At 39.1% G+C, this 15,943-nt stretch overlaps 1 protein-coding gene and 1 long non-coding RNA gene across 2 annotated transcripts in view; one reads left to right on the forward strand and one right to left on the reverse strand.

Moving 5' to 3' along the window:
• LOC138986351 (uncharacterized) overlaps positions 1–8,769 on the reverse strand; it is a 34,075-nt gene extending 25,306 nt beyond the window's left edge. The window contains exon 1 of the long non-coding RNA XR_011463183.1: positions 8,175–8,769. This is a non-coding gene — a long non-coding RNA (uncharacterized lncRNA). The remainder of the gene's footprint in view (positions 1–8,174) is intronic.
• LOC138986350 (CD48 antigen-like) overlaps positions 6,595–15,943 on the forward strand; it is a 58,204-nt gene continuing 48,855 nt past the window's right edge. The window contains exon 1 of the mRNA XM_070365646.1: positions 6,595–6,728. Coding sequence (XP_070221747.1) covers positions 6,662–6,728 — 67 coding nt within the window. The 5' untranslated portion in view covers positions 6,595–6,661. The remainder of the gene's footprint in view (positions 6,729–15,943) is intronic.

The following is a 15,943-nucleotide window of genomic DNA, read 5'->3' on the forward strand; positions in this document are numbered from 1 at the left end:
CGGTGTATAAGTTCGAACCCAAAACAATAAAGTAAATGGCAACGGGATCATACTTATCAGTAATTACCTTAAACGTAAATGGGTTGAATGCCCCAACCAAAAGACAAAGACTGGCTGAATGGATACAAAAACAAGACCCCTACATATGTTGTCTACAAGAGACCCACCTCAAAACAGGGGACACATACAGACTGAAAGTGAAGGGCTGGAAAAAGATTTTCCATGCAAATAGGGACCAAAAGAAAGCAGGAGTAGCAACACTCATATCAGATAAAATAGACTTTAAAACAAAGGCTGTGAAGAGAGACAAAGAAGGTCACTACATAATGATCAAAGGATCAATCCAAGAAGATATAACAATTATAAACATATATGCACCCAACATGGGAGCACCAAAATATGTAAGACAAATGCTAACAAGTATGAAAGGAGAAATTAACAATAACACAATAATAGTGGGAGACTTTAATACCCCACTCACACCTATGGATAGATCAACTAAACAGAAAATTAACAAGGAAACACAAACTTTAAATAATACAATAGACCAGTTAGACCTAATTGATATCTACAGGACATTTCATCCCAAAACAATGAATTTCACCTTTTTCTCAAGCGCACATGGAACCTTCTCCAGGATAGATCACATCCTGGGCCATAAAGCTAGCCTTGGTAAATTTAAAAAAATAGAAATCATTCCAAGCATCTTTTCTGACCACAATGCAGTAAGATTAGATCTCAATTACAGGAGAAAAACGATTAAAAATGCCAACATATGGAGGCTGAAAAACACGCTGCTGAATAACCAACAAATCACAGAAGAAATCAAAAAAGAAATCAAAATTTGCATAGAAACGAATGAAAATGAAAACACAACAACCCAAAACCTGTGGGACACGGTAAAAGCAGTCCTAAGGGGAAAATTCATAGCAATACAGGCACACCTCAAGAAACAAGAAAAAAGTCAAATAAATAACCTAACTCTACATCTAAAGCAACTAGAAAAGGAAGAAATGAAGAACCCCAGGGTTAGTAGAAGGAAAGAAATCTTAAAAATTAGAGCAGAAATAAATGCAAAAGAAACAAAAGAGACCATAGCAAAAATCAACAAAACCAAAACCTGGTTCTTTGAAAGGATAAATAAAATTGACAAACCATTAGCCAGACTCATCAAGAAACAAAGGGAGAAAAATCAAATCAATAAAATTAGAAATGAAAATGGAGAGATCACAACAGACAACACAGAAATACAAAGGATCATAAGAGACTACTATCAGCAATTATATGCCAATAAAATGGACAACGTGGAAGAAATGGACAAATTCTTAGAGAAGTACAACTTTCCAAAACTCGACCAGGAAGAAATAGAAAATCTTAACAGACCCATCACAAGCACGGAAATTGAAACTGTAATCAAAAATCTTCCAGCAAACAAAAGCCCAGGTCCAGACAGCTTCACAGCTGAATTCTACCAAAAATTTAGAGAAGAGCTAACACCTATCCTGCTCAAAGTCTTCCAGAAAATTGCAGAGGAAGGTAAACTTCCAAACTCATTCTATGAGGCCACCATCACCCTAATACCAAAACCTGACAAAGATGCCACAAAAAAAAAAGAAAACTACAGGCCAATATCACTGATGAACATAGATGCAAAAATCCTTAACAAAATTCTAGCAATCAGAATCCAGCAACACATTAAAAAGATCATACACCATGACCAAGTGGGCTTTATCCCAGGGATGCAAGGATTCTTCACTATCCACAAATCAATCAATGTAATACACCACATTAACAAATTGAAAAATAAAAACCATATGATTATCTCAATAGATGCAGAGAAAGCCTTTGACAAAATTCAACACCCATTTATGATAAAAACTCTCCAGAAAGCAGGGATAGAAGGAACATACCTCAACATAATAAAAGCTATATATGACAAACCCACAGCAAACATTATCCTCAATGGTGAAAAATTGAAAGCATTTCCTCTAAAGTCAGGAACAAGACAAGGGTGCCCACTTTCACCATTACTATTCAACATAGTTTTGGAAGTTTTGGCTACAGCAATCAGAGCAGAAAAAGAAATAAAAGGAATCCAAACTGGAAAAGAAGAAGTAAAACTCTCACTATTTGCAGATGACATGATGCTCTACATAGAAAACCCTAAAGACTCCACCAGAAAATTACTAGAACTAATCAATGACTATAGTAAAGTTGCAGGATATAAAATCAACACACAGAAATCCCTTGCATTCCTATACACTAATAATGAGAAAACAGAAAGAGAAATTAAGGAAACAATTCCATTCACCATTGCAACGGAAAGAATAAAATACTTAGGAATATATCTACCTAAAGAAACTAAAGACCTATATATAGAAAACTATAAAACACTGGTGAAAGAAATCAAAGAGGACACTAATAGATGGAGAAATATACCATGTTCATGGATTGGAAGAATCAATATAGTGAAAATGAGTATACTACCCAAAGCAATTTATAGATTCAATGCAATCCCTATCAAGCTACCAACAGTATTCTTCACAGAGCTAGAACAAATAATTTCACAATTTGTATGGAAATACAAAAAACCTCGAATAGCCAAAGCAATCTTGAGAAAGAAGAATGGAACTGTAGGAATCAACCTACCTGACTTCAGGCTCTACTACAAAGCCACAGTTATCAAGACAGTATGGTACTGGCACAAAGACAGAAATATAGATCAATGGAACAAAATAGAAAGCCCAGAGATAAATCCACGCACCTATGGACACCTTATCTTTGACAAAGGAGGCAAGAATATACAATGGATTAAAGAAAATCTCTTTAACAAGTGGTGCTGGGAAAACTGGTCAATCACTTGTAAAAGAATGAAACTAGAACACTTTCTAACACCATACACAAAAATAAGCTCAAAATGGATTAAAGATTTAAACATAAGACCAGAAACTATAAAACTCCTAGAGGAGAACATAGGCAAAACACTCTCTGACATACATCACAGCAGGATCCTCTATGACCCACCTCCCAGAATATCGGAAATAAAAGCAAAAATAAACAAATGGGACCTAATTAACCTTAAAAGCTTCTGCACATCAAAGGAAACTATCAGCAAGGTGAAAAGACAGCCTTCAGAATGGGGAGAAAATAATAGCAAATGAAGCAACTGACAAACAACTAATCTCAAAAATATACAAGCAACTCCTACAGCTCAACTCCAGAAAAATAAATGACCCAATCAAAAAATGGGCCAAAGAACTAAATAGACATTTCTCCAAAGAAGACATACAGATGGCTAACAAACACATGAAAAGATGCTCAACATCACTCATTATCAGAGAAATGCAAATCAAGACCACTATGAGGTACCATTTCACACCAGTCATAATGGCTGCGATCCAAAAGTCTACAAATAATAAATGTTGGAGAGGGTTTGGAGGAAAGGGAACCCTCTTACACTGTTGGTGGGAATGCAAACTAGTACAGCCACTATGGAGAACAGTGTGCAGATTCCTTAAAAAACTGGAAATAGAACTGCCTTATGATCCAGCAATCCCACTGCTGGGCATACACACTGAGGAAACCAGAAGGGAAAGAGACACGTGTACCCCAATGTTCATCGCAGCACTGTTTATAATAGCCAGGACATGGAAACAACCTAGATGTCCATCAGCAGATGAATGGATAAGAAAGCTGTGGTACATATACACAATGCAGTATTACTCAGCCATTAAAAAGAATACATTTGAATCAGTTCTAATGAGGTGGATGAAACTGGAGCCTATTATACAGAGTGAAGTAAGCCAGAAGGAAAAACACCAATACAGTATACTAACACATATATATGGAATTTAGAAAGATGATAACAATAACCCTGTGTACGAGACAGCAAAAGTGACGCTGATGTATGGAACAGTCTTATGGACTCTGTGGGAGAGGGAGAGGGTGGGAAGATTTGGGAGAATGGCATTGAAACATGTAAAATATCATGTATGAAACGAGATGCCAGTCCAGGTTCAATGCACGATACTGGATGCTTGGGGCTAGTGCACTGGGACGACCCAGAGGGATGGTATGGGGAGGGAGGAGGGAGGAGGGTTCAGGATGGGGAACACATGTATACCTGTGATGGATTCATTTTGATATTTGGCAAAACTAATACAATTATGTAAAGTTTAAAAATAAAATAAAATTAAAAAAAAAGACTCAATATGCATTTATAGTAAGGTTATTATTAACGGTAGTGGAGACAAATCCATATTTCATAGGGTATTCTTGAATTTTTGTGAGTTTGAATTTCTTACTTCAAAAATTAAAGCAAGGACATTTAGACTATTTACATTATCCTTCTATTTTAAAGCAATATTACAACAAACACCTGTGTCTGTTAGAAATATACTTGGCAACTAGTAAGAGAGATCTCATCATAACCTAAACAACTTTGAATTTTTTTCCCAATATTTTCCCTCCATCTCCAAATGTCAAATTTTACCAATATATACACTATTTCTAATTTGATGCTAAGATGTAAATTTCCTCCTCCAAGATTCCTTTCTAGATTTATACTTGGAAATTTCTAAACATGTTATTTGTATTTCAGTTTTTGGTGAGTTTCTTGTCCAGCATAATTCAGTCACCAATTTTGCCTCATAATGTGCTGACAACTTAATCAGGTGTAGGAGAGGGTCAGCTGTCTTCTTCTTGTTCTTTCCCTTACATGTGTTTTCTCTAGTTCACACATGTCAGGGGAGCTTCTTACCTTAACCACTCTATTCTGGTTAATTCAGTGATGTTCATGCCTCCTCAAGAGCAATCATCTGAAACTGACCCAGCAAACGAGAGTGCCACTCTCAACCCTGGCATTTCTCTTGAGATAATTCACTCACCTGTGACTGCCAAACAGCCCAAGTCGGGGTGTCAAGGGAATTCTATTACATACTATGAGTGGGTTCTTCTTTCTTGTTGTAAATAAAAATATAGATAGAAAATTCTTCTGTTTTATTCTTCTGTTTCAGTGCATCATCTCAGGTAACACACTTTGGAGACTACTACTTTATCTAAAAAGTTAATCTATTTTTTCTCATTATATTTTAAAATGCACAGACAAACATATCCAAGGGGAGCTATAGAAGAGTGCTTATGATCAATTAAAAAAAATGGACAGAGGAACTGAATAAACATTTTATAAAGAAGACATACAAATGGCCAACAGGTACATGAAAGACATTCAACATCCCTAATCATCAGGGTAATGCAATCAAAATTACAATAAGAAACCATTTCACATATGTTAGAATGGCTATTGTCAAAAAGACAAGAGATAGTAAGTACTGGTGAGGCTCTGGAGAAAAGGAAACCCTTGTCCACTGGTGGTGTTGTTTAGTTGCTAAGTTTTGTCTGACTCTTTTGCAACCCCATACATAGACTGCCAGGCTCCTCTGTCTATGGGATTCCTCAGGCAAGAATACTGGAGTGGGTTTCCATTGCCTTCTCTAGACAGTCTTTCTGACCCACGGATAAAATCTGAGTCTTCTGCATTGCAGGTGGATTTTTTTTACCACTGAGCCACCAGGCAAGTTCTAGTCACTGTTCAGTCAGTTCAGTTCAGTTCAGTCACTCAGTCGTGTCCGACTCTTTGAAACCCCATGAATTGCAGCACACCAGGCCTCCCTGTCACTGTTAGTGGGGATGTAAATTGGTACAGTCTTTATGTAAAACAGTATAGAACTTTATCAAAAAATTTAAAATAGAACTGCTATATCATCCAGCAATTCCACTTCTGGGTATATATCTGAAGGAAATGAAATCAGGATCTCAAAGACATATTTGCCCCATCCCCCAACTCCATGTTCATTTCAGTCAAGACATGGAAACACCTAAATGCCCATTGGTGGATGAACAGATAAAGAAAATATTCTGCCATAAAAAGAAGGAATTTTTGCCTTTTGTGAGAACTTGGTAGACCTTGAAGGCTATATGATAGGGGAAATACATCAGACAGAGAAAGCAAGTACTGTTTGATCTCACTTATATGTAGGATCTAAAAAAGCTGAACTCATAGAAATAGAGAGCAGAATGGTCATTGTCTGGGCTGGCAGATGGGGAGATGTTGGTCAAAAAGTACACATTTTAGATAATTAAGATGAATAAATTCTGGAGATCTACTGCATGGCAAGGTGACTGCAATGAACAATACTGCATAATATACTTGAAACTTATCAAAAGAATAAATAAATCCTAAATTTTATCATCACAGACACACAGTCATTATGTGAGGGGTGAGAGATATTAACTATCCTCATTGTGGTAATTATTTTGCAATCATACATGTATCTCATGATCATGTTGTGTACTTTTAAACTTACATATACTACATGTCAATAATATCGTGGTAACCTGGAAAAATAGAATGTTTATGATGGTTAGATTTATGAGGTGTGATAACAAGTGATTCTTTATTCTTCTGTACAATTTTCTATATTTTCCAAATTTTAAATAATCAGCATGGATGATTTTTATCAGAAAAAAAGCCTCTAATTTTTTACTTTCTGCTTTGACTCATCAGGCAAGGAGAGCCTCTAGTGCAGAGAGGGTCAGAGAGGGGAGGGGCGGAGAGCAAGCAGAGGAGGAGCCAGAGGTCTAACACAGTCAGCAGGCAGTCATGGATTCCTTAGGCAGCAGCTGGCTCCCCACCCAGACACTGATACTCCAAATCAGTCTCATTTTTGGTGAGTAACAGGACAGGTGGGGCTGCTCCTGGGACAGGGTGGTGAAAGGCTGAGTCAGATGTGAGGAAGACTGGTAGGCAGCTGGAGCTTGCCTGGTACCAACATTCTGTTTCTCAAGCTTCTTTGAGGGTTGAAGGGGAGGAAAGAGGGATGAGGGCCTTTCTGGAATGTCTGCAAGTTCCTCAGAATGGGAAAATCACCATCAAACCCTTACTTCAAAAGGCAATTATTAGCCCTGCTTTGTGGGGCTGCTGCTGCTGAAATGATTAGAGCAGTCTCATTATTCAGATTCTGGTTTGGCAAAATTATCTCCACAATCTCAGGCCCTTCTCTCCATCCCCTACCCCGATCCCCACCCCCCAGACTTCTTCCGTCTTCTCCTTACAGCCTGAGGGGGACATGTGGGGTGAGTGAGGGGCCAGGACAAGCTCCCATTGCCCCATATTCAGGGACATCTGAGCTGTGGGGACATCTGCAGAGGTGGAGGGTAGTGGGGTTGGGAGGTGGTGGAGGAAGTGGGATCCTGACCTCTCATATGATGACCTTTATGTGCGTTTACAGCTCATGACCTTAATGTATGGTTACAGTTGTTTTCAACTCCGCAGAGGCTGAGATAAGGCTGCAGATTCTGTCTTGTGTGTGGATTGTGAGCTGGCCCCCTGACTTTTTACCTCAACCTTTTTATGGTGCAAAGTAAGGTTGAACTCTGCAGTCAGACCCATTGGGTCACAAATTCTGGTCCTGCCCCATATTGGCCATAAAATCTTCAGCCAATGTATATACCTTGGGTCAAGTGGGCTTTACCTGTCTGAGCTTCAACTTCTTTACTTGTAAAATGGATAGAATAACACCCAACTTCATGTGTCATTTGGGAAATTAAATGAGACAGAGCACATTCTGACTAGTGTCTGACGTAGGGGCACAGAATACTCAAGTACATCATGTTATACTTTTCTATCTTGATGAAAGATTTGCAAAGAGACATTTAAAAGAAAAAAGTATTGTTTTACTGTTTCGTAATTGATGGTTTTATCATAATCCAACAGTTTAAAAAGAGAAAAGATTTTCCTTTTGGAATCAAAGGGGTTGTAGTCACACAGAGATTGCACACTTTCCTAAACTCCTCACCCACCTCCACCTCCAGGACTGTGTTTTGTCTCAGACTGCAGAGACGCTGCTGATGAGGGCTGCATGGCCCTCATTGTCCTAACCCTCCCCATCCCCACTCCCCACAGAGAACTCTGACCTCTTAATTCAGGGATAGGGGAACCTCTGATTTTTGAAAGAAACTACTCTCCTTTCCCTATTTCTGACCCTTTCTTCCCTCCCCAACCTCTAGGAAAATGATCCCATTTACATTTTTCAGCAAGGAAACAGCTGCTCCATTACTGCCCTCCACAATCTGAATTCTTTTTCCTTTTTTTAGTCAGCAAATGTTAAAATTACCTCATTAAGGTCATGGAGTTTGTGTGACCAGTGAGCAGTTTAGGTTGTCCTGATTTTTTTGGCGGTGGGGAGGGATGTAGTTACATCTAGGCTGGTCCCTCTGTGCATCCAGAGCTCTTCCCCTGTTCTGCCATTACAGCGCTTTGCAGTGTTCTCAGAGAGCTGTGTAGGTGGGAGGGCAAGGGCAACACAGGAAGCCATCTGCCCATCTGCTCTCTGTCTGTGCACTTTAGTTGCCAAACAACCACTGAGGGCTGGAAGTCCCCCCAAAGAAAGTGCAGCTGTTCCTGCCTTGCCCAAACAGGCATCAACCGAATTATAAGCAGACTGAGAGCAACAATAACAAAGCTGTGTGTACATAAGTCCCACTTGAGAGGGGAGGGCAGGTAGCTGGGTGGGTCCCAGTGGCTCTAGCCACAGTGTCCTTTACATTCCTAAAACAGTGACAAAACAAGAACTCTTTCCTTTAAATGCATCCGGGATTAAAGCTGATTCAGGCAGTACTGGTTTCATACTTTTAAGAATTGATGTTGATTGAACTAGTGAGTGCTTATCCTTCATTTAAAATTATAATTTCAAGACATTTAAAGGATATGGCGTCATATCATCATATTTAATTTCAGTTCCTTGAAAATTTGCAAGAGAAAGTTTTATGGGTGTATTTTTTCATGTGCCCTTAAGGCAGGGCACACAGGATGTTTTGGTCTATGTCAGAGATGGAAATGACCTCATTTACATTCTTATCAGCCTTTCAGTCATTGTGGGATTTGATCCTTTTCTGTATGTTCTAATGGATTCCAGAAGCTGCACTAGAAAAAGAATTGGAAATCAGGAATTGGGATCTAGGGATAGTGGCACCAACTTTTCTCTAGTCATTTTTCTCAGTTTTATTGTTCCCTGATCATGTAAAGAATATTTTCTGTAGCCTGAAAGAAATAACTTATTAAATTTCTTTAAATATAAGAGAGAGAGAACAAACAAAAAGCCAAAAAAGTGAAACAAAAACAAAAAAGACTCGAGAGTCAGGCAGCTTGCAACCACACAAATAAACAGATCTAAGATTGCCGGGAGAAATATCAATAACCTCAGATATGCAGATGATACCATCCTTATGGCAGAAAGTTAAGAGGAACTAAAATGCCTCTTAATGAAAGTGAAAGAGGAGAGAGAAAAGGTTGGCTTAAAGCTCAACATTCAGAAAACTAAGATCATGGCATCTGATCCCACCACTTTATGGCAAATAGATGGGGAAACAGTGGAAACAGTGTCAGACTTTATTTTTTGGGCTCCAAAATCACTGCAGATGGTGACTGTAGCCATGAAATTAAAAGACGCTTACTTCTTGGAAGGAAAGTTATGACCAACCTGGATAGCATATTGAAAAGCAGAGACATTACTTTGCCAACAAAGGTCCGTCTAGTCAAGGCTATGGTTTTTCCTGTGGTCATGTATGGATGTGAGAGTTGGACTGTGAAGAAAGCTGATAGTTGAAGAATTAATGCTTTTGAACTGTGGTATCAGAGAAGACTCTTCAGAGTCCCTTGGACTGCAAGGAGATCCAACTAGTCCATTCTGAAGGAGATCAGCCCTGGGATTTCTTTGGAAGGAATGATGCTAAAGCTGAAACTCCAGTACTTTGGCCACCTCATGCGAAGAGTTGACTCATTGGAAAAGACTCTGATGCTGGGAAGGATTGGGGTCAGGAGGAGAAGGGGACAACAGAGGATGAGGTGGCTGGATGGCATCACTGACTCGGTAGACGTGAGTTTGAGTGAACTCTGGGAGTTGGTGATGGACAGGGAGGCCTGGCGTGCTGCAATTCATGTGGTCGCAAAGAGTCAGACACGACTGAGCGACTGAACTGACTGACTGACTGAAGCTTTACAGCTGTGTGGAGCTCTTGCAAAGTCTCTTCATTAAATTGCTGCTGCTCCCGCCAAGTCACTTCAGTCGTGTCCGACTCTGTGTGATCCCATAGACGGCAGCCCACCAGGCTCCCCCATCCCTGCGATTCTCCAGGCAAGAACACTGGAGTGGGTTGCCATTTCCTTCTCCAACGCATGAAAGTGAAAAGTGAAAATGAAGTCACTCAGTCGTGTCCAACTCTTAGTGACCCCATGGACTTTAGCCCACCAGGGTCCTCTGTCCATGGGATTTTCCAGGCAAGAGTACTGGAGTGGGATGCCATTGCCTTCTCCACATTAAATTGCTATTCTCTGGAAATTCCCTCATTCCTATCTTTTCCTGAACTCTGACTATTTGCTTACTCTTTAGTGATTTACTTCCCTCTTCAAAAACACCAAACATTGCTTTGCAGTGTTTTGTCTGAAAGAAAATGAAACCGATGAATCACCGCCACCAGCACACCAGCAAGATCTTGTGTCTCCAGTCTTTTAAAACACTTCCTTGAAAACCTAAATACCCAAAAGAAGAAATTAAAAACAGGAAATAACCATGTATACAAATAAATAAAACTCTATTCTGCTTAACTTTATGCAAATATATTGAAAACTGAGATGCAGTGACTCTAGAAAAATATAATTTACCAATACTGAATCCAGAAGAGGAAAATAATCTAAGCAGATAAATTACCTGCTATGGAAACACAGTCCTGTGTTTCTCCTCTATTCTCTACTGCTAGCACACTACTTCTGATGCTAGATGTAAGAGTTCTTTTCCCCACACCAAGCAATTTTGTCATTTACCAGTTACCACTTGGGCTTCCTACAATTTGCCTCAGTTATAACACTATCTCCTGTCAGATCAGCTTGTCAGATCCCACAGACTAAAGGTTCAATCCCTTATTCTCTCCCAACTTCAGACACTGGTAACAAGTCCAGGTTAGCTGTGCTGTTGACACACTGGCTATAGATTAGAGGTTCCCACGATCTTCTTGTCAGGTTTAATTTGCTAGAGCAGTTCACAGAACAACAGGAGATCAGTCTACTTACTAGATCACTGGTTTATTAAAACATAATTTCTGAACAGCCAGATGAGCAAGATGGATCAGGCCAAGTATGTGGGAAGAGGTGCTGAGCTTGCATGCCCTCTCCTGTGTGTGCCACCCTCCAAGCACCTACCTGGGTCCACCAACCCAGAAGCTCTCCTAGCCCCATCCTTTTGGGTTTTTATGGGGACTTCATTACATAGGCAGAATTGATTGAATCACTGGTCACTGATGATTAAACTCAGTTGCTAGGCCTTCTCCCCTGTCAGCATAAAAGAGCATGGGACTGAAAGTTTCAACTTGCTAATAGGCTTGGTTCCCTCCCATCCCAAGGAGCTTTCCAAAGTCACCTAATGAATATAAATTTCAGTTGTGGTATGAAAGGGGTTTGTTAGGAATAACAAAAGATACCCATTTCACCTTGTTGCTCTGGAGCTAATTCAGGAACTGGGAAAAATATTCAGTTCAGTCATTCAGTCATGTCCAACTGTTTGTGACACCATAGACTGCAGCATGTCAGGCCTCCCTGTCCATCACCAACTCCTGGAGCTTACTCAAACTCATGTCCATCGAACTGGTGATGCCATCCAACCTGCTCATCCTCTGTTGTCCCCTTTTCCTCCTGTCTTTAATCTTTCCCAGCATCAGGGTCTTTTCAAATGAATCAGTTCTTCACATCAGGTGGCCAAAGTATTGGAGTTTCAGCTTCAGCATCAGTCCTTCCAATGATCATTCAGGACTGCTTTCCTTTAGGATGGACTGGTTGGATCTCCTTGCAGTCCAAGGGACTCTCAAGAGTCTTCTCCAACACCATAGTTCAAAAGCATCAATTCTTCAGCACTCAGCTTCCTTTATAGTCCAACTTTCATATCCATACGTGACTACTGGAAAAATCATAGCTTTGACTAGACGGACCTTTGTTGGCAAAGTAATATCTCTGCTTTTCAATATGCTGTGTAGGTTGGTCATAACTTACCCCTGGAATGCTTACGTAGGAAGCTGCGAAGACTTTAGGAGCTATGTCCCAGGAGTAATAGACAAAGAGCCAAATACATATGTTTTTCAAATAAATCATAAAAACACATTACCTTATTTTAAAAATAGGCTAAATTGTCTAAGACCTACTCTTTAAAAGGTAACAGGCACAGTAGTTTCATAGATTAATTATAACCAAAGTTTACACAACAGATGATTCTACCTTCATCACTATAATTTAATAGTATTATACTAGTTAATACAGTTAGATCTGTGTTAAATATGATTAACAAAAGCAACTTAGGTGATCAACTTTATTTAATGCTTCATGAAGTGGCCATTCTCCATTTCCAAGGGTCCAGAAAACTGCAAAATAGGATGAGTGGCAGAAAGCTTTTATAGGATAAAGAATAATGAATAAGGAAGAGAAAAATAGAAAATAAACAAGGAACAAGAAAATAAGTGCAGAGCCCACAGTTGGTCTGGTGTTTAGGGATTGGCTGACAGGATATTTCATTTTCTTGTCAAGTGGAACATTTACAAGAATATGAAAGTTACTTAAGTTTGGGTTTGAGCCACACCCCAGACAGGAGTGGCTCAATCGTGAGCCTAGAAATATATTTCAACAGACCAGAGAAAGAAGTGAGATATAAAATTTCAAAGAAGAGCATTCTATTATCATAATATATAGATGATTTAATTTTGTACTTGAAAAATCCAACAGAATCCATAGAAAAATTCATACAAATAATAGAATTCGGAGGGATGGTATGGGGAGGGAGGTGGGAGGTGGGGTTCAGGATTGGGAACACGTGTACACCTGTGGGGGATGGATGTTGATGTATGGCAAAACCAATACAATATTGTAAAGTAAAAAAAAAATAATAATTAAAAAAAAAGAATTCAGGAAAAAGGTTGTACACAAAATTAAATAAAGAAATAAATGAACATATTCAGTTCAGTTCAGTTCCTTTCAGTTGCTCAGTTGTGTCCGACTCTTTGTGACCCCATGAATCACAGCACGCCAGGCCTCCCTGTCCATCACGAACTCTCAGAGTTCACTCAGACTCACGTCCATCGAGTCAGTGATGCCATCCAGCCATCTCATCCTCTGTCGTCCCCTTCTCCTCTTGCCCCCAATCCCTCCCAGCATCAGAGTCTTTTCCAATGAGTCAACTCTTCGCATGAGGTGGCCAAACTACTGGAGTTTCAGCTTCAGCATCATTCCCTCCAAAGAAATCCCAGGGCTGATCTCCTTCAGAATGGACTGGTTGGATCTCCTTAGGTTACATAATACTAATAACCAGAAAGACATGATGTCAGGAAAACAAAATGCCTAACGTGTAAACATACGGAGAAATGTGTCGAAGATACATGACAAAAATATAAAGTGCTATAGAAGCACACAGAATAATTATTGAACAAATATTAAAAAGTGGAAGTGAAAGTGTTAGTCACTCAGTCGTGTCCCACTTTTTTGTGACCCTATGGACTGTAGCTTGCCAGGCTCCTCTGTCCATGGAATTCTCCAGGCAAGAATACTGGAGCAGATTCCCTTTTCCAGGGGATCTTCCTGACCCAGGGATCAAACCCAAACAGGCAGATTCTTTACCCTCTGAGCCACCAGGGAAGCCTGAACAAATAGAAAAACATATCATATGACCCAATCGGAAGATTAAATTATAAAAAGTTGGTTATCCTGAAATTAATCTATAGATTAAATGTGATCCGACTGAAGCAACTTAGCAGCCGCAGTGAAAAATTACCAATGAAATTTTTGTTTTTAAATCCAGATTGTTTATATGGGAAGTTATGAGGCAAGAACACTCAGAAACATTCTGAAAAATAAGCATAATTGAGGGAATAGGTCTACCAGATGTTATAACATATCATAAAACTACAGATGTTAAAGCAGCAGAATGTCAGCACGTGAATAGACACAGTAAGTTCAGAAAAGACACAATAAATTATTTTGAGACAATTGGCTAGCCATAAGGGAATAAAACATTATATTCATACCACGTATCTTGTATCAAAATAAATTCTACACGGACCAAAGATTTAAATATATCTGGAAATTTCCTCTGGAAATGGATAATAGTGATAGTTACATGATATTGTAAATATACTTAAGACACTGATGTGTACACTTCAAATGTTTAAATGGTAAATTTTATGTTATGTATATTTTTAAAATTTTTAAATGGAAGAATAATTGCTTTACAGAATTCTGTTGTTTTCTGTCAAACTTCAACATGAATCAGCCATAGGTATTCATATATCCCCTCCCTTTTGAACCTCCCTCCATCTCCCTCCCCACCCCATCCCTCTAGGTTGATGCAGAGCCCCTGTTTGAATTTCCATAGCCATACAGCAAATTCCTGTTGGCTATCTATTTTACATATGGTGATGTAAGTTTTCATACTACTCTTTCCATACATCTCACCCTCTCCTCCCCTCTCGCCATGTCCATAAATCTATTCTCTGTCTGTTTCTCTCTCCTTTGCAGCCCTGTAAGTAAATTCTTCAGTGCCATTTATCTAGATTCCATATATATGCATTAGAGTATATTTATCTTTCTGACTTACTTCACTCCATATAATAGGTTCTAGGTTCACCCACCTCATTAGAACTGACTCAAAGGTATTCCTTTTTATGGCTGAGTAATATTTTTTGTGTATATACACCACAACTTCTTTATCCATTCATCTGTCAATGAACACCTAGGTTGCTTCCATGTTCTAGCTATTGTAAATACTGCTGCAACGAACAATGGGATACATGTGTCTTTTTCAATTTTGGTTCCCTCAGGGTATATGCCTAGGAGTGGGATTGCTGGGTCATATGGTGGTTTTATTCCCAGTTTTTTAAGGAATCTCCATATCATCTTCCATAGTGGCTGTATCAATTTACATTCCCACCATCAGTGCAAGAGCATTCCTTTTCTCAGCACCCTCTCCAGCATTTATTGTTTGTAGACTTTTGGATGATGGTCATTCTGCCCGGTGTGTGGTGATGTCTCACTGTAGTTTTGATTTGCATTTCTCTAATAATGAGCAATGTGGTTTTTTTATGTGTTTGTTAGCCATCTGTATGTCTTCTTTATTTTTTTTTTTAGACCAGTGAGCCTATTTTATTTATTTTTTAATTCTATTTTTTCTAATTTTATTTTATTTTTAAACTTTACAATATTATGTTAGTTTTGACAAATATCGAAAAGAATCCACCACAGGTATACACGTGTTCCCCATCTTGAACCCTCCTCCCTCCTCCCTTCCCATACCATCCCTCTGGGTCGTCCCAGTGCACCAGCCCCAAGCATCCAGTATTGTTCATTGAACCTGGACTGGCGACTCGTTTCATACATGATATTATACATGCTTCAGTGCCATTCTCCCAAATCTTCCCACCCTCTCCCTCTCCCACAGAGTCCATAAGACTGTTCTATACATCAGTGTCTCTTTTGCTGTCTCGTACACAGGGTTATTATTACCATCTTTCTAAATTCCATATATATGCGTTAGTATACTGTATTGGTGTTTTTCTTTCTGGCTTACTTCACTCTGTATAATAGGCTCCAGTTTCATCCACTTCATCAGAACTGATTCAAATGTATTCTTTTTAATGGCTGAGTAATACTCCATTGTGTATTCTTTAGAGAAATGTCTGTTTAGGTCTTTTCCCCACTTTTTGATTGGGTTGGGTGTTTTTCTGGCATTGAGTTGTAGGAGCTGCTTATACATTTTGGAAATTAATACTTTGTAAGCTGTTTCATTTGCTATTATTTTCTCCCATTTTGAGGGTTATCTTTTCACCTTGCTTGTAGTTTCCTTTGCTGTGCAAAACT

This window comes from Bos mutus, chromosome 3 (assembly GCF_027580195.1).
Source record: "Bos mutus isolate GX-2022 chromosome 3, NWIPB_WYAK_1.1, whole genome shotgun sequence".
Lineage (NCBI taxonomy): Eukaryota > Metazoa > Chordata > Mammalia > Artiodactyla > Bovidae > Bos > Bos mutus.